This window comes from Sorex araneus, chromosome 6 (genome assembly GCF_027595985.1).
Source record: "Sorex araneus isolate mSorAra2 chromosome 6, mSorAra2.pri, whole genome shotgun sequence".
Taxonomy (NCBI): domain Eukaryota; kingdom Metazoa; phylum Chordata; class Mammalia; order Eulipotyphla; family Soricidae; genus Sorex; species Sorex araneus.
Genome location: NC_073307.1, coordinates 133,395,842 through 133,421,367, shown reverse-complemented (window position 1 = coordinate 133,421,367; position 25,526 = coordinate 133,395,842). Strand labels below are relative to the sequence as shown.

The window sequence follows — 25,526 nt, the reverse complement described above, 5'->3', positions numbered from 1 at the left end:
GTTTTAAAGCAGAAATAAAGGAAATGATGTTAGTGGAAAAGAATTACTGCTTCTTGATATAAATAAATTACTTGAGCGTTATAAATTATTTTATTAAAAATAGTCGAAGAGCAGAATTTTGTCTTTGGATATGGAACATTTTTTTCAGAATGATATTTTATGAATTATTAGCCAAAAGGCAAAACTATTCCACTTGATTTTTTGTGCCACATTTTTTATAGCATACATAGGGTAGCATGCTTAGGCATATATTTTTTAAAGTGTTTAAAAAAGGCTGTCAAAAACAAAAAGCATAATTATCTAAATATTATACACAAACATTATTTTAATCTGTTCATTTTCCAAATTTAAAATTAACAAATTCTGCTTTCCAAATGAAGCAATTACTTTTTTGGATCATAACTATTCAATAATTACCATTTTTAAATTTTTGAATATTTACTGTAAAGCAATGTAATATCAACTCTTCTGATTAGAAAATAGATGCTTGTGAGAAAAATGGAAGCAATTTTATTTAAAAAATATGCAGATGCATCCTATAATAAAAAAGTACATTTAGTGATCATATAATTAGAGGGGAGGAGTAACTGGATATGATAAGATGAATGGATCATAGATTTTACTGCCTAAGTTAAAATTTAGCACAAAATTAAGCTGGCCTACCATTACAGTCAGCATGTAAGTTAATTTTATTTTTCATTTAAAAGCTTTGGAACAAAGAATATGTGTAAATAGATTAGTAATTTTCTTTCATAGGACTCTTTTCTTCAGAAATACAGGTCACTGATGCATATTTGCAGTTCACTGGTAAAAATTATATAGTTGAAATAAAAATGTAGAAATATCTAAGTAGTTTACTATGACATTGTTTTTCAGGATATATATTTGCTTACTTTACATTTTATAAAGCTTTCTGTTAAACATTATATTAGAATAAGCAAAAATACTAAAAATTAATATATACTAAATTTATTTGTTGATACAAATTTATGTTGCATTAAAAATATAAATGTCTATGCTGGCTAAGTAATTGTCTTTGTGACACTAGAAAACTAATTTACATAAATTTACAAAATAAAGTTGGTTATTTTGACAGCAGATGCTATAGAAATGCTTTGTGCAATATGCATTAGTGATTATACCACTGCTTCTCTAAGATTATGGAAGACAATGCCCTTTATTAAATCTTTCTTTTCTTTGGCTACGCCCAAAAGTACTCAGATCTTACTACCAGTTCTGTGCTCAGATATCACTCCTGGCAGCCTCTGAGGACCATATGTGGTGCTAGGGATTGAACCCAGATCAGCTGTGTACAAGGTCAGTGACTTATCCACTGTACAATCTCTCTGGCTATCTAAAAAATCTTGATAAGGGAAAATAACTTTATATAGAAGTAAAGAATAACCAAGAGGGACACACATAGAAAGATTGCACTCATTTGTGGAATAGAAAGTTACAGAATGGGAGTCTAACACCTAAGGATAGTAGAGATAAGGACCAGGAGGATTGCCCCATGGCTTGGAAGCCGGCCTCACATGCTGGGGGAATAGGCAGCCCAGAGAGAGAAGGGACAACCAAGTAAAGGATGCTTGGAGGGCCCGCTTGGGATGGGAGATGTGTACTGAAAGACCAAACATGATGGTCACTTAATACCTACGTTGCAGGCCACAACGCCCAAAAGGAGAGAGAGAGAGAGAGAGAGAGAGAGAGAGAGAGAGAGAGAGAGAGAGAGAGAGAGAGAGAGAGAGCAGAAGGGAATGTGCCTGCCACAGAGGCAGGGGGTGGGGGGATGGGGTGGGGGTGGTGGGAGGGATACTGGGATCATTGGTGGTGTAAATGGGCACTGGTGGAGAGATGGGTACTCCATAATTTTATGACTGTAACATAAGCACAAAAGTTTGTAAGTCTGTGTTCCTCACAGTGATACATCAAAAATATTTTTAAAAAAGAATAACTGAGAATGAATTTATTAAGGCTAGATAAGTTCCATTATTTAATTTTTGTGTGTATGACATGAGATAAACTCTTCTTAGAATACTGTCATAAATTTTACTGAGATGTTTCAATTACTGGTAAGTCCTGAAAAAGTCAAAATACTAGTAAGAAAACTACTCTATCAATTTATCGATGTGATTATATAAGAGAACATGTTAGCAAGTCAAGTATTTTTAAACTGACTCTATGGTTTTTAACCATGTGATGAAGTAACCTATATTAGCACTTGTAATGGAAGAAAATCTTAATAAAACATTTATATGTAAAAAAATTACTGTATAAAAGCAAAAATCAGAGAGAGACAGAGAGAAAACCCTTCTGCTACAGTCAAGTTTAAGTGTCGTTCATAAATCAAAGGGCCTTCTCTAACATATGGAATAGTTGTCTTCCTAGGGATGGTCTGCAGCGATGTTCACCTCAGGCTCATCACGAAGAGGTGAACTGTCAAATATAATTTCAGTCATAGAATGGTATTGGTGAGACAGATCAGTGGTATGCAACCATGATAGCTTATCTAGCTCCAAACGGCCACTTGGGAAATCTTGAACTCAAATGAACAGAGATTCAGTCATTATTAGTGTCAAAAAGGTACACAGAGAGAAAATTTGGTTGGCAGCAAGAAAGAACAATCAAGTTTGAAAAAAAATGACCAACTATATATTAAAAATAAACTGGGAGACATACTATAGTTTTGAAATACTTACACTATACGTTATTCATTGATTAATGTTTAAAATGTGATTCTTGAGCATAATATTATTTAGAAAGAAAATAAAATTACTTGTATTACTTTAAATATCCTAAAACTGATGCACAGTAGAGTTCTTACATAGGGAATCACAACAAAATACTTAAAAGTCATTTTAATTTTTAATATCATTCATTAAGCTGGATATTCAAAGATTTAAGACTTTTTAAAAGAGAAAAATCAGTTTTCTGGAAGCATTTTAATATTTGGATGTTACACAGCTTGACTACTTTCATAGAAAGAAATGATATAATAGGAGCATAAAAAACTTAAAAGGTGGAAGAACTTTAAATAATCTTCCAATTATTTCTGGAACACTGGGAAATCTATGTACTTATAAACTGTAAATAGATTATTCTATTAGCAAACACAAACTTCGCTATCATTAAGTCAGACTTCCCTCTCTTCCAATCAAATATCCACAAAAAGAATGGCCTCAAGTGTCACTGTCTGAAGTGATATGCTCTGACAAATCTAACAGCTCTTTCTGTGTCATTCCTAATGCACTTGTCACTCAGTATTATCCATCCTCATTAATGACAATGGGAAAGTTTATCTTGGGAACACGTTTTAAATCATCTACTCTTTACAATGGGACCATGAAATCTCTTACAAAACATGAGGCGGGAACTACTCTGACAACAAAACCCCTTCCTGGCAGCTTTATTCTTAATTCCTGTTCAAGAAGTAATCTGTTTATTATAAAATCATACAGAACAATATATTAAACAGAATTTGAAACAAGAATAGCTAGTGTGCTTTTCAAGCTTACAAGTATTTTTACAACATTTTTATTAGGCTGAAAACACTAAGTTGAGTCCTTTTTGTGTGGTTTCATGCATTCTTTCCTATTCTTCTATGAACACCTTTGAAAAGGAGTTTGATTTTTATCTAATTTTAAAATAACTTTCAAATGCCAAGGACATTAATCTTTATGTAATTATTAAAAAATGATAAGCCTGATTTACCACAAATACAAGTGATTTCAAGTAAAAAGTCCTCACATGTTTAAATTTCCTAACAAAAGAGATTCTAACTCAAGTGTCTAAGGGATTAATAATCTTGGTAACTGCAAAATTATTTTAAACAATACATTTACATTTTAAACTTCAATATGGTATTGTTTCTGTGCCAAAAGAATTCCTAGAGATTTTAAAAGACAAAAAGAGAAAGAAGGGAGACTTCTTCATCCATTCTGCCAATTTCAATTTACTATCTTAATCTATCAAATATATGTACTACTGTAGATTATAACTATTCTAATATTTCTTTTTCATGAACTGCTGATAAAAATCATTTTTTGTTACAAACACATCATTATGCCTTTTATTATCCAGCCATAATAATCTAATGCAACATTTTCATTATTTTACTGGTAAGATAATCTTAAAATGGAGTACAACAATAACTTGAAAAGTTACACTAATGTTGATTTTAATAATTGAAAACTCATTTGTGAATTAAAACTATGTTATAGATAAAAACCGAATTTCAGTATTTTAATGAATCTAAATCTCACAAAGCCTTTTTACTTCAGACCCCAGAGTAGTTTACTGCTTCTAATTAATTTTTAAAAGTTCCTTCAAAGTTTATTATTTAAACCATATAATTCATGCTTAAGGTTATCAGCTAAAAACAATATTAAAAATGATTTAATTTGATCTATATTTTATAAAGTAATAAAATTAAGAAGATGCATAAATTATTCATTTTTATGTAATAAATGAAAAGTATACTTTATGTGACTTTAGAAAGCAGAATTAGAACTTATGGTAAGCATATCAAAGAATATTCTACCAACTGTAGCTGGCAGAAACTTAGATGAGGTGCTTCTAAGAAAGTTGGTCCTAGATGATTATGGAGAAATCTAGATACTTCCTCAAGAGATACACCTGAATTAATTTAAAAGTACAAATTATACATTAGATGACTGTGTGAATTCATATAATGTACTAACATAAGACTTAAATTTAAGACTATAATAATAATAATAATTTTCTTTTATTAAATTCACTTTATAATATGTAGTCTTCTAAAGTAAGAGTTCTTTTCCATAGCAAGTTTTCTCTTTAAATGGTAGCAAATACTTTTGACTTTTTGTGTCATAAAATTTCAATTTAGAGATGTAATATAAAAGTAGCCAAAAGTCTAATAAATTCCAGTAAAAGTTGACCTTCAAAAGCACTGGTGCTAGGCCGGGTACAACATACGCTTAGCATGTATGAGGTCCTGAGTTTGATCCCAAATACCACATGTCCCTTGAACACAGCCAATTAGTACCTCCATAAAAACACCCACCAACTTACCCTCACCCAAATCCAGCAAACTAGCCATAATTTGCTAACCTCATGCTTTAAATCATCACAGTTTAATATTGCACAGTGGGTTTAATTTTATATTTTAGTTGTCTAATGTTATACTGACCAAAATATAAGAATCTTTCCAATAAACTGGGATATAATAATTGGATGCTAAGAAAAGAAACGGCCCATATTTATTACGTCATTAAGAATAGATCACATTTTCAACATTATTACATGTTTCGTTTTGTCTTTTCCCTTGACACAGTTACACATTAATCAACAGGGCATGTGAAGAAAATGTACTCAATTACAAATTATGCACTCTAAAGATTTTCATTTAAATACTATTGTGCTTAATTTAAATATCTAACTGGACCTGAATGATTTCTCAGGAAGAAATTCTTAAGAAATCAAACTAAAGAACTAGACTGGAATTTGTTAGTTCCATGCACAAAAGAAGGACAATAGGATAATAGTTCAATAATTATAGTTCTAGATTCTACTGTTATGAAAATTAGTTGCTTTATTGCTAATGTGTATTTATATCTAAAATGTAGAATCACCAAAATATACTCAAATTCCACTGTACATAATTATTTCATAGTTAACTCATAAGTTTCAGAGATCTTCTATAAATTTTTAAGCCAAGAAAATATTTAGGCAACAAAATAAGCTCTACCAGATATAGAAGACAAGGCAAATTAACAGGCAATTACTGGGTCAAAGAGGGCTAGAAGAATAGGCACTTTAAACTCAGGAATTAGGACTAATTCCTGTCAGCTCTTGAGGACTTTACAAACATAGTCTTAGTCCAAAAGTTTACTTAAGAAATCATATTAAAAATCATCACAAACATTTATGGTTATGTAAACTTGCTATTAAATCTATTAAGATGAAGCATTCAAAATAAATTTCAGTAGCAACGAGAGTCATGTTTCAAATAGAATGTCACTTTAAAAAAAACTAAATATCTTTATTAATCTTCTATCTGATGATTTTAAGTAGAAAATTCTACTTTATTTCAGCAATAATACTTCATTGTATTATTAGAAGACTTTTCTGAAGGTTGTTTTACTTATACAAAACATTAGACATATATTATTTATGAAGATTTGGTATAGTTTAAAATAGTAAGATCTTATTGTTGTACTCAGAGTGTTTTGAGAAATACCAAGAGGTTATTTGTTTAATCATTCATTCATTAATTTATTCAATATTTGTGAGTATTCACATTGTCGGGCACTAAAATAGGTAGGCATGTTAATGAGTAAAATGGATATGTTTAATGTACGTATATTCCTAAATGAATCTCATTTCCCCAAAGCTTCAATTCGTTATAAAGGAGGCTTAAACACCATGCTTTCCCTGTGCTGAAGTATGGGAAAGCCAAACCAAAGAGTAAATTGGAGATATTTGAGAGCTAAATGACAGAGAAGATTACCTGGATCAGAGCTATTTTTGCTTACTCTATGACCGGCCCTATAGTTGGCCCTAATCTTATATACCAATAAGTCTTACTAGTTTTTAAAAGATGGTCTATATTTATTCACTTGGTTGCTGATTCAAAATGATCACTGAATTACTTTTGTTTGCTCCAGATTGGGTTTGATGCTGACTACAAGTCAATTTCTTTTTCTAGTTTTGACAGTACACAAGCAGCGACAACAAATTAGAGATGGGTAGTACATATGTAATATTTACATAACAAAATAAAAATACATTAAAATTATTAGTAGATATAAAGTAATTCTTATCACTTATATTATCCTAAGAATTAATTGAAGAACCAGTGACTGAATTCAGGTGAATGAATCCATACAGTATAGGTTGTTATGAATAATTTATTTTGACGATCATTTCTAAGAGTACTGAAAAGGCTGTGAAAATAATTAAAATAATCATTCCAAATGATTCCTTTCTGTGTGCCTTTCTCAGACCAGTTTAAAACAGAAAAAAAGAAATACTTACATCTCAGCCATTCTGAAACATACTTGTTGAACTGGAAAGTAAGGCCATTTGAACACTGTGAGTCATCCTATACCCAGATAGATTTGTGTATTTAAACAAATAACATGTGAGAGAATAGTTTTCTTTTAAAAACTGAAGTCATACTGTCTACAATTTTTTTTTAAAATTATTAACTTCAAAAATAGAGTTTTGCTGAATATGTTAACAATGTTGGTAGAACTACTGATACCCTAATACTGTGCTAGCTTTTTCCTTTGCCCACCGAATACAAGATAATTTGACCCATTTATTTACAGGCTCAACAAGGGCAATCCATTTCATGCTATAGCACTGACCCTTAACAAAGATCTTGTAAATGAGTAGCCTATTACAATATGTACAAGTGACCTTTAATTGCACCAGGAGGCTTTGTGTTAAAGGGGTTTTCAGGGCTACAGTAAATGTTGGTAAAATATTTATTGTTGAGCAGAAATATCAAAAATGTCCCCTATGCAAAATCAAAATATGTAAATTAAAAGTTTAAGGCTTCTATTTCTCTACAGCATGATCATGTCTTTTAACTGTTAGAAAGATAAGCTTTCCCCCAATTATATAAAAATTAAATATTTAGAAAATCCATAAATAATTAAATTCTTAAAAATCTAGTCAGACACAATTTTGCCTTTGCAACAAAAATAAAAGCTTGCTACTAGCTTCATTTTGTAATAGAAAATTTCCATTTCAGTAAAGGACACCTTTTCTCTATTTACTAAATGACAATAAAATTGGAAGTTTTACTACTTTCAAATGTGTATACATAAAAGGGTATAAATATCCCTAGTGTATCCCAATTTTTGTAATAAATAATGCTATTATTTTTTTCAATAAAGTATGGAATTAAATGTCCCATACTACTGTTTGCTCAGAAATTTCTCAATGAGTATAATATACTTTTGACAGCCTTACCAAAATTGGGAATACATGACTTCATTAAACCATTCATTTTGGGTATCTTATTTCTGGAAGGCTCATGCCAAAATGATTTGGTTTGAGTCTTTACAACAACAGTGGGCTGACATGACAGCACCTGACAAAACAAGTCAGTGAAATTTACGATGCTAGATATGAAGAATCTGAACTGGCTGGTCTCTGAGATGTCCACTGTGGCGTGGAATTATGACAGTAATAACTGACAAAATTTTACTTCCTACTCAAATAAGAGAATTGCTTTACTACTTCTCTAAAGGCATTTCTATCATACCATATTTAAAAAAATATTTATTACAGGCCCCCCAATTCTACCTTAAAAAACTGATTCAATTTAAAAATATTTTTAAAAATGTCTTAGAAAAAAAAACTAGCAATTTTAATTATTACTTCTTCAAGGAGGCACACAATTTCTACAATTTTTCTAGTAATCATAATAAAAGACAAAAATGTTTTACATTAATAAAATTTACTGTTGTTTTTTCTTAAAGTTGATAGTACAAAGACTTTTCAGAAATATTTGTAATGAAAAGAGCAGGCTTAATATAAGCAGATCAAACTTTGGTTTAAATGAGTTATGCTAAAAAGGGGAGGTAAAAAATTGGGGACATTGGTGGTTGGAAACATACACTGGTGGAGGGATGGCTATTAGAACACTGTATGACTGAAACTGGATCATGAACAGTTTTGTAACTGTGTATCTCACCATGATTCAATTTTAAAAAATAAGTTAAAAAAATTAGAAATCTGACAATGTGAGTTTGATAAATTCTTACTAAACTCTGCACACTTGCACACATCTTAACTATCCTTTACTGTCACTGTCACTGTAATCCCATTGCTCATTGATTTGTTCGAGTGGGCACCAGTAACGTCTCCATTGTGAGACTTGTTACTGTTTTTGGCATATCGAATATGCCATGGGTAGCTTGCCAGGCTCTGCCGTGTGGGCAAGATACTCTCAGTAGCTTGCCGGGCTCTCTGAGAGAGGAGGAGGAGGAATCGAACCCAGATCGGCCGAGTGCAAGGCAAACACCCTACCCGCTGTACTATCGCTACAGCCCCTTAACTGTCTTACATGAAATTTTTATTTTTTATTATTTTACTGTATTTATTTAGTTTTGGCTGTGAGCCATACCCAGTGGTGCTTAGGGGCTATTCCCAGCTTTGTACTTGGGACTTGCTCCTGGAGGTGCTGGGGGACCATGTGTTGTGTCTGGGATCTAGCCTGGGCCTCTCACAGGTAAGACATGCACGAAGCCATATAATGGACACATAACATTATTTTCAGGCATATAAAGATTCAATTTTTTAATGATCTGATATTTATAAGACTATGAAATGATCACAAAAAGCAACATCCATCACCACAGACTTAGTTTCTTGCCAAAAGGACTTTTAAGATCTCTTCTCACAGAAACTTTCAAATATGCAATATAGAATATTAAAGTCCATTACATTCTCATGACTTAACTTTATAACTGAAAGTTTATCCCTTTTAACCATTTTAATCTATTTTGCCCATCCACAAACTCTCACATCTGGCAACAACGATCTGTTCTCTATGAGCTTTTGGTGTTTTAGATTCCACACCTGGTATCTGTCCATCTGTGACTGACTTACTTCATTTACATAAATCTTTAAGAGCCATTCATTATATATAATTATGTACATTCATACAACACTATATAAACACATGCACACACAAATATATATACATATATATATATACATACAACTATGTGTCTGTGTGTATACATATATTGGCCACAGTAAATCATGCTGCTTATAAAAATGAGACCACATATAGCTTTAAAAATATTTTTTGTGTGTTGTTCGGGGTCACACCTGGCTATACTCTGGTCTTACTTCTGGTTCTGTACTCAGATATCATTTTTGGTGGACTTGGAGGACCATATGGGGTGCTAGGGACTGAATGTAGCTCAGGATTAAGCGAGTCAAGCCACTTTATCCATCGTTGGAATTCCCTCTCTCTAGCCCACATATGTAGCCTTTTGAATTAGGGTTTCCATTTTTTTTTTTCAAATATATACCTAGTAGTGAAACTAGTGTATCATATGGTAGTTCTTTTTTAAGTTTTTGAGGAATTTTCCTTATTGTTTACCATCACAGCTCCACCAATTTCCTTTCACACCAATAGTACACAAGAGCTTCCTTTTCTTTATATTCTCACTAATTCTTATCATTACGTTTTTGTTTTGAGGCCATACCTGAGGATGCACAGGGGTTACTCTTAGCTCTGCACTCAGGAATTAGCTCCTGGAATTTCTCAGGGGGAACCATATGGGATTTTAGGGATCAAACGAGGGTTGACCATGTGCAAGGCAAGCATCCTAACTGCTGTATTATTGCTCCAGCACCTCATTTATTATTTTTTGATACTAGTCATCTTAACAGGTGTGAGGTGATAACTTGTAGTCTTGAGTTGCATTTACCTATTAGTGATGCTAAGCATTTCTTTATATACTTGTTGGCAATCTACATTTTCTTTGAAAAAAAAAAGTCTATTCAGATCTTTGCCCATTCTTTAATAAGATTTTTTAAAAAAAACTATTGAGTTTTATGGATTCTTTACATAGTTTGGATATTAACCTCTTATATATATCCACTACACACATCAACACATGTATATAATTTTGCAAAAATGTTCCCTGAGCCCACCAGGAGTGATCCCTGCAAAGGCTGGAGTCAACCCCGAGGATAGCTGGGTGTGACCCCAAAATCAACCCCCAACCATCTCCCCAAACCCAAAAACAAACCCAAAAACCAATATTATAAACTTAGTATGACAGGTTTTTGTGACCCTTCAGAAATATCTTTTTAAGATATATATCAGCCAAATATGAATTCATTCTTCCTTGCCAAATGACGCAAAGATATGCAGCTAGCCCATCTCCCAGGAAGCATGTGAAATGAACACAAAAGCAAACAGGCCTTCTGCTGCCTCAGGGAAAGTCACCAAGATGGCAGCTTCAATCATTCGGAATAATACTAAAGCAGCCGTAGGCTTTTCTCAGAATGGAAACATGTCACCATTATTACAATATTCCAACAAATCAGAATGCAGAGAACAGAACACTTATGCAATCACATCCTGGAAGGGCACTTTACTCAACATTTAAGTGGAACATAATTATAAAGAAATTTCAGAAAAATTGTCAGTGAACATAAATGACTCAGGGAAAAATGTTTCTTTCTTTTTTTTCTTTCAACATACTTAACAGAATGTTAAAAAAGTGTACCACTTAGAAACAATTTCCTTTTACATTTTCCTCTAGGAATTATTAATGTAAGAACGAATTTTTGTGAAGTGATAAGTGAAAAGTTTGCCATTCAGATTACTAGCACGAAACACTCATTTTTATCCTGAAATAGTGCTATTACTTTAGAAGTTTGTTTAACAGAATAAAATTTCATAACATTTATATGAGAAGCTATAGAAAAATCTTCATTTTTGGGAAGTTGGTGTGGGGAACTTACCTAGACAGTATGGTTTTAAAATGTGTTTATGTATTATGTAGCCATCTTTGGTCAATCATCAAAAAAATCAAAGGAAAATTGGCATGACTCAACTCTAACTTTAATACCACATGATTGTGTCGTGTAAGCTTGTTTTGTGTGAGAGCTGCTGTGGGTTTAGCAGAGAGATTAACAACCGGACCTAAGCTGGCCTCCAAACCTTGCCCTGCTGATGCCTCAAGCTCTTTGAAGTCTGACCATCATACCTGGCAAAACAACAGTGGGAACTCGAATGGTGTCAGATCTAATCAAATTGTTCGCTGCAGCATAGCTAACTATGGGCTTCACTAATTGGCCCAATTGAGGATTATACCTTTTGCTACACATCGAGATAATAATTTAGTTAAATGATGTTTTTTTCCTCCCTTATCTCTTCTAATTAAGATTCCAAAGTGGGAAGAAATAGGATTAGAGAGAGTTTCAAAAACTATGTTTCCTTTAAGGTGGCATAGACTTTTGATCAGCTCCCTATGACATGTGAAATCAATAGTGTACTATTAAAAAAACTTCTACAGTCTCCGAGGGAACCTAAGAGGCACACTATATGTCTACATCACTTGGAAATTCAAGTATAAGTATGGGTGTGGAGATAGAATGACTTATATTAGAATGCAAACAAGGGAATGACATTTCTATAGCTAAAGAATGTTAATTTTAGTTTATTTTTGGTAAATGATTTCATCCACATGAATAAATGTCAATGCTTTATTTTGATTTTCTCTTGCTACCCGCATTATAGCTGGGAATTAAAAAAAATAACAAGCATGTTTTTGCAGGGCATAATTATTAGAAAAGATATACAGGACTATATGTTCCATAAGATTACAAACTAATAATACATCTGAATAAGATATTTATGCTTCCATTACTGCATTTAAGTGACATAATTATGAACTGACAAAATAAGTTCACTATCTCTCCCTTCTACCTCTAAATAGAGTAAGTACACAGCAGCTTTCTACTTCCCACTTAAAAACCGTAAAGGCAGGCACTGGAAAGAGTATAGCAGGTAAGGCACCTGTTTTGCATACAACTGACCCTGGTTCGATGTTTACCACTATATATGGTCCCCTGAGCACCACTAGTAGTGATTCCTGAGCACATAGTCAGGAGCAAACCCTGAGCACTGTTAGGTATGGCTTCAACATTACCCCTCTCTCATAAAAGTCAAAAAACTAAAAGAGAATGAAGAAACATGTAGAGAAAGAAGAAAGTCTAGGATCAAAGTTGACATAGAACATTCAAGAATGTCCAACATTGTCATAGTGACTGATACTCTTGAATGCTTTCCCAAAACGTAAAACTTTCAAATAATCTTACCAAATCATATCAAGTATAGTACAGTCTACTTAATATATACCCTATATTATATACACACATGTAAGGTTAATTTATACTGATAATGTATGACATTCAGGTTTTATGATTTAAAAATAAATTTACTGGGCAGGAGAGACAGTACAGGGCATAGGGTGCTTACTCTGCATGGGGTCAACCTGAGTTCCAGCCTTGGCACCACATAGGGTCCCCTGAGCACTGCTAGGAGTGATCCCCGAACACAGAGCCAGAAACAAGACGTGAGCACAGTGGGCCCCCACCACTAATAAGAATGAATGGACTAAGTAAACGCACAAATGCATAAAAATAAAGACTAGCTGATTAGTTTTTGTGGGACTTCCCAAGCAGTGCTTAGGGGGCCTGGGGGTACTCCTGGAGATGCTTCCCTAATTGGGTCAGAGAGTTCAATGATTGGCCAGGTGATGCAGTGCTCCTGGGAGACCAGTGATGCTGGAGTAAAGGGGCAGGGTAACTCAGCAGTGCTTAGGGACCTCCATGACTACACCAGCAGTGCGTGGTTATGGCATATGGGGGATCAAACTCACATCTTTGTGCATACAAGCATGCATCTCTGACCACTGAATGATCTCTGGTTCTTGATAATTATTTTGGGAGAAAAAGTTCTAGGAATTTGAGCTGTTTTGGGGTAACGTATTCTGAATAAAGAATCAAGTATGATAAGACAACTTGAGTACACTTGACTAACTCTAATTTTCTAAACCCTTAAAATTCACTTACCTTATTAAACCCACATAGATATATTATTTATGATAGTTGCTACTCTTTATAGTAGTGTCCTATTCATGACTGATTAAAAACTACACGAAAGTTAAAATTGAAAAGTAATCATATTTTCTAATTTGAATTTAGAAAGAATGAATCTTAGAGTTTCATTTCAAACTGTTCCATTATGAAAGCAAAAACCCTGTTTATAATGATATTCAAGAGGCTTCTAGTAATATAATAAATTATTGACATTCTAATTATAAAGTTAAAATTACTAGTGTTAAGATAGACAAGATAATACAAAATAAAAAATTTAAATAATAGTTAATGCAAGTAAAAAAATGCTTCTCTGATTATGTAATTAAATTCAACCCAACCACATTTCAATTCTTACTATGTCTTTTCAATATAAAAATATTTTTTTCTCACATTATGCATACATATTAGAGAAATTAACTGAAAGGTGTTTATAAGTGTTTATAAGTCATTTGATGAGTGGAATTTATATAATATTTAGTCTATCACTTGTACTAATTTTAAAATTCCATAATTTATCAATCATATATGTATCTCAGCAAATATTTTATGCTTACTGTTATACACTTAGTATGTAACTTAGTAGGCATAAAATATTATGAATTCTGGGATAAATAGGAAGATGAAAAAGAGTTTCTGTATACTGATTATACTACTATATCTTAGTTATGTTTTTGTTATAAAATATTGGATCACTATATAGCAAATATAGAAAGAAATATTAAGAAATTATGGGGGCTGGAGCGATAGCACAGTGGGTAGGGCATTTGCCTTGCACGCTGCTGACCCGGGTTCAATTCCCAGCATCCCATATGGTACCCTGAGCACCGCCAGGAGTGATTCCTGAGTGCAGAGCCAGGAGTAACCCCTGTGCATCGCCAGGTGTGACACAAAAAGCAGAAAAAAAAAAAAAGAAATATGAAGAAATTAGAGAAATTACTGGTTTAAGTTGCTCTATCTGTTGGAAGCCTTTGGTACCTATTAGTGAAAACCCACAAAGTTTTTAATACGTAAACAGGGCAATAATTTAATAAATTCTAAGAGAAAATTACCTTAGAAATATATATGAGGACTTGCCTTTTTGTCCCTTGTTTCCAAGTATGACAAAATTTGAGACCACGTGACAAAGTAAATTCCAATATGTATATAACCAATATGTTTTAAAAGAATCAGAAAAGCTATTTCTATTTTAGCTGCTAAATTACCTTTTTTTCTGAAAGTCGGAAGGAAATTTGATGCCTGAAATAGTAACGTCTTTGACTTTATAGTCTATTATATTTGAAATATCAGGGTAGTTTTAAAAGGCACTTACGAATTGTGCCTTTCGTAAGGGATATGAATTCACTGCCACCTGATAAAATATTTCCAACTCTAATAAAAAAATCATCTTGCTTCTAGTTCCCATATCACCAAAAGATTTGCTATTTGGATATATAGTTTATAATATATTACTTTACAATCAAAGCAATTAATCAGATAAACAACATGGCTTTATACATTATTATTTTCCAATATGCACATCTCTTCGGTTTGTTTGATTCACTTATATATTTGACAATCACCAAATTAAATTTTATAGTGTGACTTGATACACTATTTATAATGTTTTACCTGTATTTCTCTCCCTTAATATGTGTGTATCAGTTATTTTATACTAGTCAAAAGATAAAGTATTTGATATATAGGATCTTAACTAAAAAATCTAGCTTTAAACAAAAAAAATAACCATCGGTTTATGGTTTATTTTCAAATACTGTCTTCAAACCACAGGGTGTGGTCATTTATAACGACTCTCTTAGTTTAGACTAAATGGGAAGAAGAGAGGAAATAGAATAGAAACTGATATGGTTAATAATCTTCTATTGCCTCTGATGTAAAAATAAGGCTACTATTAGAACTTACTTATTCAAAGGAGAGGTCCCACATGACATTATGTAAATTTATTTATTTTTTTTTGGGGGGGTCCCACACTTGGGAGTGCCCAGGGGCCATACCTGGCAATGCTCTGGGAACCATATGCAGTGCTGGGATTTGAACCAAGGTCATGGTACAGTCACATGCTAGGCAAGCACCTATACCTTTGTACTATCTTTCCTGTTCTAAGTACTAATTATTTTTAACCTCTCACCTTCAATATGAATATGTATTTAAGTGTGTGTGTGTATGCGTGTGTGTGTGTGTGTGTGTGAGAAAGATAAGAGAGAGGGGTGGGTAGGGGATGGGGTGTGGGCAAGCAGAAGCATGATTCACTCTACTGTACTACTTTCTCCTCTGAGGAATTGCATTATTTTATTTTGTTGTGTTTTCACTAGGGAATCTTGCTTAGTTTGTATGATGACAGACAGAATAATACTCACTGGGATAAAGATGCCATTCAGAGGGGGAAAATACATTTTCCATGAAAACATAGAAATTTAACTTAGAAGAGAAACTGAAACAACATTGGAACAATTACAGTGTTGGGTTTCATTTCAATGGCTTCTTTTGAGAACTAAAGCAAATTAGCTCAAGAATCACTACTTCTACACTGTGGTTCTTTTGGCTTTAAGTGGCTTTTGAAGGGAATATCCCCAGATGAGGAACTTCTAACACTCCTGCAGAGATGACCTGCTTGAAGAACTGGCTGCCTGATTAACTATTAACTGCTCTCAATAGGATTAGATAATTAAGGACATTGATGACCATTAATTAGGAGGAGGGCACATTAATTTGTCACTGGATAGGGCCCTTACAATGATTTATAGGTTAGTGCTACTTGCACATGTGAAGGGAAAGAGAAAAAGAGAGGGAACCATTAAGTTACCTTATCAAGTGGCCAGCTAAAGAGGGCACAGGGTCACAAAAGGGCCAAAGTGGTCACTTAAGGGTGAAGTCCCAAACACCAAAGCAGTGCCAAGCCACATTGACCATCATTTGGTGAGGAAGTTAAAAATATGCTAATTTATTGGTGGCAATTCTCTCGTTTTATGGTTTCAAGCAGTTAAGACAAGTGGCCTGCTTAAGAGCTTTTCATTTGAAAAGAGATTAAACAAAATGGTTTGTCAAGGCTGCCTGGTTGTTTTATGTCTTTGTTAAGAAAAAATTGCACCGACTACACTGATAACTATCACATCACCCAAGACCATCTATCTCTGAGCATTTATTTCTTTAATAAAACATCAATTCTAATTGCTTAATAGTGCTATGTTCATTTGCTCTTTAGCAGGACTAAGTTGAAATAAATCTTTTGTACTACTATTTTCTGTCACTATTGCTTGCATAAAGGTCACAAAACAGTCCAGATTTTGTAGAAAATGTATTGAAAGACACCGATACAAATTATACTTTGCTTTATTTGGCGCAGAAAGCAGAAAGATGATTTCACTAATAGTACAGGAAAATGCCTTTAGACTAAAGATAAAGATTCTCTCTTTTTTTAAAGCTATACACAATTGTGGGTAACATTCACATTCCACACACAAGAAAGCACATCTCATTAACATTTAATTAAATATGCTTTGAAAGCCTTGGAAATATGCATATCATTCTTAGCCTGTAAGTTTGGAGCTCACTTTTAATAGACATTATAAACAAAATCTTTTTTTGACATATTCTGGTATCCATTAAAATGAAGGAAACAAAAAGTTAAAAAATTATTCTGTTATAGCAAGACTTCAAAATATTCAGAATGAAAACATTTTGAAAGAATTAATTCCATTAGCATTAAAAAAAAACCTCCAAAATCCAACAAATAAAGAGATACTGTTTACCTCAGATGGTGAATTAAAATACATAAATTCTCTTACCTCAATGGTGAATAGCTTCTTTTTTAATTTAAAAGCTAAATCTTTGACATCTGATACATCACAAATCAAGTTATTAAGCCGTGGAATCTGCCGTATATGAATCAAACCTTGTGGAAAAATATTAAAAGAAAAAAATTTCAACGCTGTCATTGGATGCATGAATTAAAAGAGTCTTCCAGCAGAATCCTGTAAATTTACACACAAGCATCCTCCCCCTTTAAAACTGGAGCTTACTACCAAGAGCAATGAAGCAAATGGTGTGATTATACTCAAGTAATCAAGCAGAATAAGATAAACAGAAATCCTTGTGCGAGGACAACTAATTGCACTTTGGTACAGAAGTACAGATGTAAAGAGGGATCTTAATACTTGTCAAAACTACAGCCGGTTTGTGTGTGATTTTCTCTCGTATTTACAGTAAGCAAATATGGCTATCACCTTGCATGCTGCCCACGGCACCACTGAGTGATCTTTATTTTATTAAATGCACCAGTAAGCAGCCAGCAAAACAAGGCTTATGGGTTACTGATAACCAGTGAAGCACTACTGAAAAGTATTTCATTTTGTACCTTATTAATGACTGAAACAAACCATGGAAGAAAACTAGGTTTCAGTATCAAACATTATCCCCTGTGCATCCCAAGATACTAATTTCTGTGGCATGTCAGACCTTTATGTAGCAGTTTGAAGCTTTGTAATAGTGCTAGGTAAACTGTGAGCTTTGGCCTCTTGTCAGTAGAAACACTTGCTAATTTTTTCTGACAAGGCACTAGAGGGTTTTTGTAGAGCTTCATGCATTTACTGACTAAACTCAGGGTCATTTGCCAAAGACTAAGATACATGAGATTCTTCAGGGCTGCTCTGCCTATCCCAGTCCATATTTAAAAATCACCAACTCAAATTCCTAAATACAGTGGAAGATCAATCCAGATTTGAACAAATTAGATGACTCTTACAGAACGGTATCACTAGTATAGCTTTTTTGTGTGTGCTAGAACACTTACTAATGTACATATTTGTTTTGGTTTAAGAGGGTAATTCTTCAGGTGCTTAATTGCTCTTCAAAAAGATTTCATCATAGTCTGGGCCAGGAAGTTAGCCAGAGCTGCAGATTATATATGCAGCAGATATCAAGCCCAGAATTTGATCCCTCCTGGTACCAAATGGGCCTCATGCACCATCGGGAGTGGTCGCAGGCCCCTGAGAAGCACCATTATAAATCAAAATATAGCTTTATTTTTTTAACTTTAAAAATGCAAATGGTGTTATTAAGAAAACCTGTTGAGAAGCAAATTTTCAATCTCAAAGCAATTTAGCAAACTATACTAGAAATAAGCATACATTTCTCACTTTAACCTTGAATGTGCATGTTTAGCTATGAAGAGGAGGTTTTGCAGAATTAATAAGTGGCTCATCAGGCTCTCTTTATTAATAGAAACCATATTTGCCATTAAAACCACTTAATTTGTGCCTGGCTGTCTTCAACAGGGTTCCTGGAGGTGGTGGGTTGAGTCTCTTCCCCACTCTGAGCAGAGTGGGGCAGCCGAAGACCTCCGGAAACCAGCCACAGCCATGCTCAAGGCCACTCTCCATATGTTTGGACGAGCCTCACACATGAAAGAACTGGTAGAACACAGGTGTGCGGGACATGGTGCTAAGATCTCCAAGCCTCCTCGGATCGGGACTGGGCCACTTCCGCCCAGATCCGCCATTTTCCAGTAGCTAGGCAGTCCTACCCAGAAACTGCTCCTGGCGCCGTGTAATCCCATCAACAGCCATCATCCAGAGACTATAATACCAAGCTCCTGGAAGCTTCGACCACGCGCCCTCTTATAGCCTAGTTCTACCTCTCAGAGAACCTGGCAAGCTACGGAAAGCTTCCTGCCTACACGGGAGAGCCTAAAAAGCTCCCTGTGGCGTATTCATATGCCACATACAGTAACAATGATGAATTTCATTCTCCTGACCCTGAAAGAGCCTCTAATGTGGCACCATTGGGACGTATGAGTAAAGAGAGACTGCTAAAATCTCAGGGCTAGGACAAACGGAGATGTTACTGGGTCTGCTCAAGCAAATCAACGATCAATAGGATGATAATGTAGTGATAGTGATAATCTGTGGAAATAAGTGATCACATCAGAGATTTCAACACAAAAATCAGCCTTCAACTTTAGAAATGTTTCAATCAAAACATTTTGTTTCTTTCTTTGTTTTGGGTCACATCTGGCTGTGCTCAGGGATCACTCCTGGCTCTGTGCTCAGGAATCACTCCTCAAGGGCTCACAGGACCACAAGGGATGCCAGGGATTGAATCAGGTTGGCTGCATGCTAGACAACAGGCCTGCATGCTGTACTATCTCTCCAGCCCCTCAAAACAATTTTTTACAGCTGTAAAATTTACAGCATAATTTTACTAAATTTCTAAGTTCACAATACTTATAAATCATACTCATGTAAAACTTATGAAGGCAATATTTAACTTCAAGTTTTAAAAAGAAAATGAAAACAATGATAGTTCATCCAGTTATATGATACGGAAGTCCTGATGGGCATAAAATGCAGCATGATGACTACTGGTTAATAACAGTGTACTATCAATTGCAAAGCTGCTAAAAGTTGTTAAGATTTGATAAGTTTTCATCACCAGAAAAAAATATTATAACTATGGGTGACCAAAGATACAAATAAAATCATTGTGGTAATAATTTCTTAATGTGTAAACATATCAAATTACTGTTCATCTAGAACTAATACAATGTTATATCAATTATGTTTAATGAAAATAAAAAATATTACTGAATCTCATTTATTTATTTTTGCTGTGACTGAAGTTGGATCTAAGGCCTTCGCATGTAAGATGTGTGGCCTATTACTCACCACATGCTTCGTCAGAGGAAAGGGTTTAATCTCAACAGCTGAATTTCAACAGAGACAACAATATTTGAATGATAATATATGAATTATAAGCACAGTTAACCTGGGCATGTACTATGTACACATTTATTCAGTTAGAACCACGAAGCAAATTATTTTTGGAAGCAATTTTTATATTGCACATTTTCTAGCTTTTTAAAAACACTTGATTACTTATCATGCTTTTTTTTTTTGGTGGGGGGGAGATGATGCTCAGGGGTTAGCTACTCCTGATCTGTGCTCAGGGGTGATTCCTTAATCTCTGTACTAACTCTCCAGCTCTATTTTGTTAATTTTCAAAGGTCATATATTAACTCTTCACAGCCTTGACAATTACCATACACTTTTACACATGTAAAATATGCCGTGCACTTTAACACATTTTTAATAGGCCCTGGAAATTGACAAAGTTCTATAGCCACTTGCACAGTCTTATAACACAGTTTATCGGTTATATATTGATTTTTGAAGTCTCCTATGTGGTTCTCAGGGAGCCTAGAGGACATTCCCAGTGATAACTGACCAACCAAGCCAGTGGTTCGGTGTTAAGGCCTGAGGATGTGGTGCTGGTGACCACCAGGGCCATCTCAGTGGTACTCAGGGGTCTCCAAGGCTGCAACGAAGCTGGGGGTGGCCAGCATCACATCCCATTATGTTTGGGAGGCCAAATGTTGTTTGGGGAAGGAACCATGTCTTCCACATACAAGTATGTGCTTCAGCCCTTTGAGTTGTACTCCTAGCTCTCCCTCTCCCATAGTCCACAGTTTAAACAAGTTGTCATTAAAAAAAAAAAGACCAGTAATGAAAAACTTTATATATTGGTGTAAAACCCATGCTACTGACGCTAGATATGAAAGGACAAGATGCTTGGGTACCCAAAAAGCAACACATTCTTCTCATTATAAACATTCTCATTATAAACATATTCTTTTCATTATAAATGTAATGCTTACCATGGTAATCCTTATATAATGGGTTGGTTACTTTTTCAGAACCAATAAATGATTCCAGCCCAACTACTGTATCTGATAAATTTGTAATACGATCAATAATTGCTTTATTCTGCAAAAAAGAAACAAAACATTCAAATTATTTAAAAATATAAGACTCATAGTGCCATTATACCATCTCAGTGAAAACTTGTAGAGAAGAAAGTCAACACAGGAAAGCAACATAAAAGTTGCAATTATCACAGAACCTAAAACTGGATATAAATTAAAAATTCCAGTAGGGGCAAACTATGCTATTTTAATCTGAAGATCTGGGGTGCACCATAATTTTGGCAGAAAACAATCACTGTCCTGTTTTTGTAAGAGCAAGGCAATTTCTATTCTCTTTATTCTCATTTACTTTTATTTCTCAAATTCTTTTACCCACTTCCCATTGGAAAATCTGACAGACACCAGTATTCAGAAGCAATAATTAGCACAGTAGAAGTTCAAGGTTAGGTCCTCCTGTCAGCTGTCAGCTGGGTCCAGGTCCCAGTCCTGGACAGCTGAGGTCCTTAGTGTGTATTATAGAAACATGGGAGCAACCAGTTAAGAAGATGCAGGACCTTTGGAGTCTTCTGCTCTTTTTTTCCAGATGCTGCAATTTGGGTTTGGGATACAATAAAAGCAAAATAAAGTACTTGATCTGTAGCCCGGTTTTTGCTCCTATAAACAACCAACACAAGCAATACTATTGCTAAACAACACAGCATAAAGGTATAATGTTTTAAGTATCCAGAATTTCACAGCTATAAGAAATAAGCTATTAGGAATATTCATTTAATAAATAGGTTTAAGAAATTAAATCATGCAAATTCAGTATTTCTCTGAACTCCAGACAGAGTGGTAGATTGGAATGTTGTTCAGACCTTGCCAGCAAGATTTCTCATGTGCAGTAACACATTAAAAATGTTTTATTCTTAAGATCCAAATAGGTTTAAAATGTTGTTTGTACAATTTAAAAATATTGAAACTTCCCTCTTATACACCGGTACCTATTTGAAACTACATTTATTTATTTTGGTTTTTGGGCCACACCTGGTGATGCCCAGGGATTACTCCTGGCTTTGCACTAAAGAATCACTCCTGGTACTGCTCGGGGAACTATATAGGATTTGGGGGATTGAAACTGGTTGTGTTCAAGGCAAATGCCCTACCTGCTGTACTGCTAGGGGAACTGGTACTGCTAGGAGAACCATATAGGATGTTGGGGATTGAAACTGGCTGTGTTTAAGGCAAATGCTCTACCTGGTGTACAGAATGTTCTATTCTGGCCCCTGAAACAGCATTTAAAAAAATAGACAGGAGGGGTTATAGTGATAATACATCAGGTAGTGTGCTTGCCTTTCATGTAGCTGACTCAGGGTTGATCCCTGGCACCATTGATGGTCCCCTAAACCCTACCAGGAATGATCCCTGAGCAAAAAGCCAGGAGTAAGCCCTGAGCACTGCTGAATGTAACCCCCAAATCACCAATAATAAAAAAAATTAAAAAAGACAGGACATGCAAGATATCTAGAAAGTTTATTAATTCAATGCTATTTCCCCAGTTAACAGATTTGGTTAAGGAATATATAGCAGTCACTTACCAAACATTATGCTGAAATGACTGGTTGACTCAAACCTAGAAGAGAATTTGAAATTCTCCCACAAATACATATGAGTGCTATGCAAAGGCTTTTCAGTCATTAGAATCAGTGCTCTTAAAAGAAAGAGTTAAAATAATCACCCTTGGTTGATTTCAATCATTTGGAAACCAAGTTAAAAAAAAAAAGAGCATATTTGGAAATGCCTATTTTTTCTCTCAGATGATTATTCATCCAATGGTGAGAAAATAATTCAGATTGATTCCTTACTTTCAGTTCTGTGTCACAGGGGATGGTCCTACTCCAGGACTAACAGGGGCTTCAGAGACCATAAACATGTTCCACTCAATATTTCTTTAGCCAAAGACCATTATATCAAACTCATCCAGGTTGGGTTTCAGCCAGTTATTCTTCACCCAAACAAAAATGTCTGCCAGACATTCCAACAGCTGGGAGACAGTTCACAATGAGTCAACTTGAAATGATTCATTGTGCTGAGTACTGAACAATGTTAGGGTCGGGGGTGGGGTGTGGCTGGTTTAGTTATAGAGGGTGAGAACAAGTGAGGGATGAAGAATATCATGTGGTTCTCCCATTAAGAAGAATCCTAGATAACAACCAACAGGCTCTTATCACTTCATTTTTAGGATAAACTCAACTGGGAAGAGGACTCCAGTCATGGACCCTCAGATGAACATGCACTTTATAAAGGCTACTGACAATATTTCTTAATCAAAAAGGTCAGATTTCCTTTTATCTGTAAGTAGAAGACTAAGTTTATGTATTTAAATATATGAATCTAAAATGCTAAGAGTAAATGTTTCTATTGGAACACAGTGTAAGAATTTTAGTACTATAAACTAGGGATTTCATAATATGAATCAAGAATATGAGTTTAAGAATGGAATTAGTTTTTCATTGCAGTAGTGTGTCAACAAGGACCTGTATATTGAATGGTCAACCTGACACTTGCTTATTTCAAAGAAAATTTCTTTCTTTAATTTAACCTTAAATTTTACTAATAAACCATTTAACACTGTAGTATTTGTAGGCATTTTAAAGGTAATATGTGGGAGATTGAGAAAAAACTTAATTATCAATTTTATAGAAGAAAATGAATGAATTCCAAACATGGAAAATTATAGAGCCTATAAGTTTAAATTTTATAAACTTATTTATCTAGTTCTAAATTCCAAAGGCTTATATCACAGCTAACTATAGTCTAAAATTCTTTTTTAAAAGCTTTCATAAAATATTAAATAGGAAAAACCTTATGTTATTACCATAAAATAAGTTATATAACAGTGAATTACTGCATTCTGTACAGAAGTTGTTGGAAATAGTTCATGTAACAAGGAAGCCTATATTAATTATAAAAGTTGTACTGATATCTGGAAAAGTCTATAGAATAAAAAGCACTAGTAACTGCATCTAGAAGAAAAATATCTGAATCTCTAAGACAAACTTTTTTCTTAATTACAAACTCACTCAATCTTTCAGTTAACTTGTATTCAGTAACTTATTTAAAAGACATCTGGGCATGGAAATGAACATTTTCAAAAGATAAAATAGATACAAATTACTTTGTACCTCCAAATTCATTGAAGTATGATCTGTGCACACACACATATCTTAAAAATAGTCTTGTCAAAAGGTCTTTCAAATAATAATAATATCAACTATAGTTCTTTACATAAAAGTATCTAAAATTAACAGCTTAAAATATTCCTTAGAAGCTTACTAATTCACTTTATAGTAGGAATATACCATGGACAATATATTTCCATAATATATAGCTCACAGTGTTTAGAAAGCTTTAGCATGCTTTGAACAGAGGCTTTGAGATAAAATCTTCCACACTCTCAATTCCACAGATTCTGTTTTTATGTTATTAGCCAAGTCATGAAGCCTCTTTGGTCTACACTATATGTCACTGTTAAGTGGGAGAAGTAAACTTATTTATTTATTAATAACTTTGAAATAAATTCTGAATAATTTTATGTGAATTAAAAAGTTATTGCATTAACATGTCTAATAAAGAATCCTTAAATAAGGACATCTAGCATCTACCAGTATGAGTAAATTAATGACTATGCTGTATGCATGGCATAATGACCTAACCCAAATATGTACAATGATACTGCCACCCCTCCTCCTTGCCCATCTGGATGTGAAAACCTAGGATGGCTCAAAAATCCTTCTTATACTAGACAAATCTCCCTTCACTCCTGGGTGAAAGTTGTCAGCTCTGGAGAGTAGCCAAGACAAGACTAGGAGGGAAGCCAGAAGAGAAGAGAGCCAGTGTCCAGGAGTTTAAGAGTTTGCTGGCAGTTTCAAATTGCTTTGTATTAAGTTACATAAAAGGCTCTTAAAAACTTTCTATTGCAGTGCATTTTCTTAAATTATACCTGTTTCTATAATGTCAAATGTTTTTGCAAATTTTAAATACTAAATCAGATGATACAGATGACTACTTGTAGACAATTCTAATTTTAATTTCACACACAAAAAGTGAGGGTTTTAGTCTAGATTGTTCCTTGTTTGGTTTTATGGAAAGCTTCCTGTTTGCTTTCACAGAATGGTAACCTCCTTTTATTAGAATAAACTAAATCCATTAAACAGTTTTAAATAAA

The 25,526-nt window shown here is 34.0% G+C and overlaps 1 protein-coding gene across 1 annotated transcript in view; it reads right to left on the bottom strand.

Annotated features, from left to right (window-relative positions):
• Positions 1-25,526, bottom strand: part of ELP4 (elongator acetyltransferase complex subunit 4) — a 202,147-nt gene that overhangs the window by 104,122 nt on the left and 72,499 nt on the right. Inside the window, exons 8-9 of the mRNA XM_004607869.3 lie at positions 21,272-21,380; positions 17,406-17,512 (exon numbers count right to left, since the gene is read on the bottom strand). Coding sequence (XP_004607926.2) covers positions 17,406-17,512; positions 21,272-21,380 — 216 coding nt within the window. The remainder of the gene's footprint in view (positions 1-17,405; positions 17,513-21,271; positions 21,381-25,526) is intronic.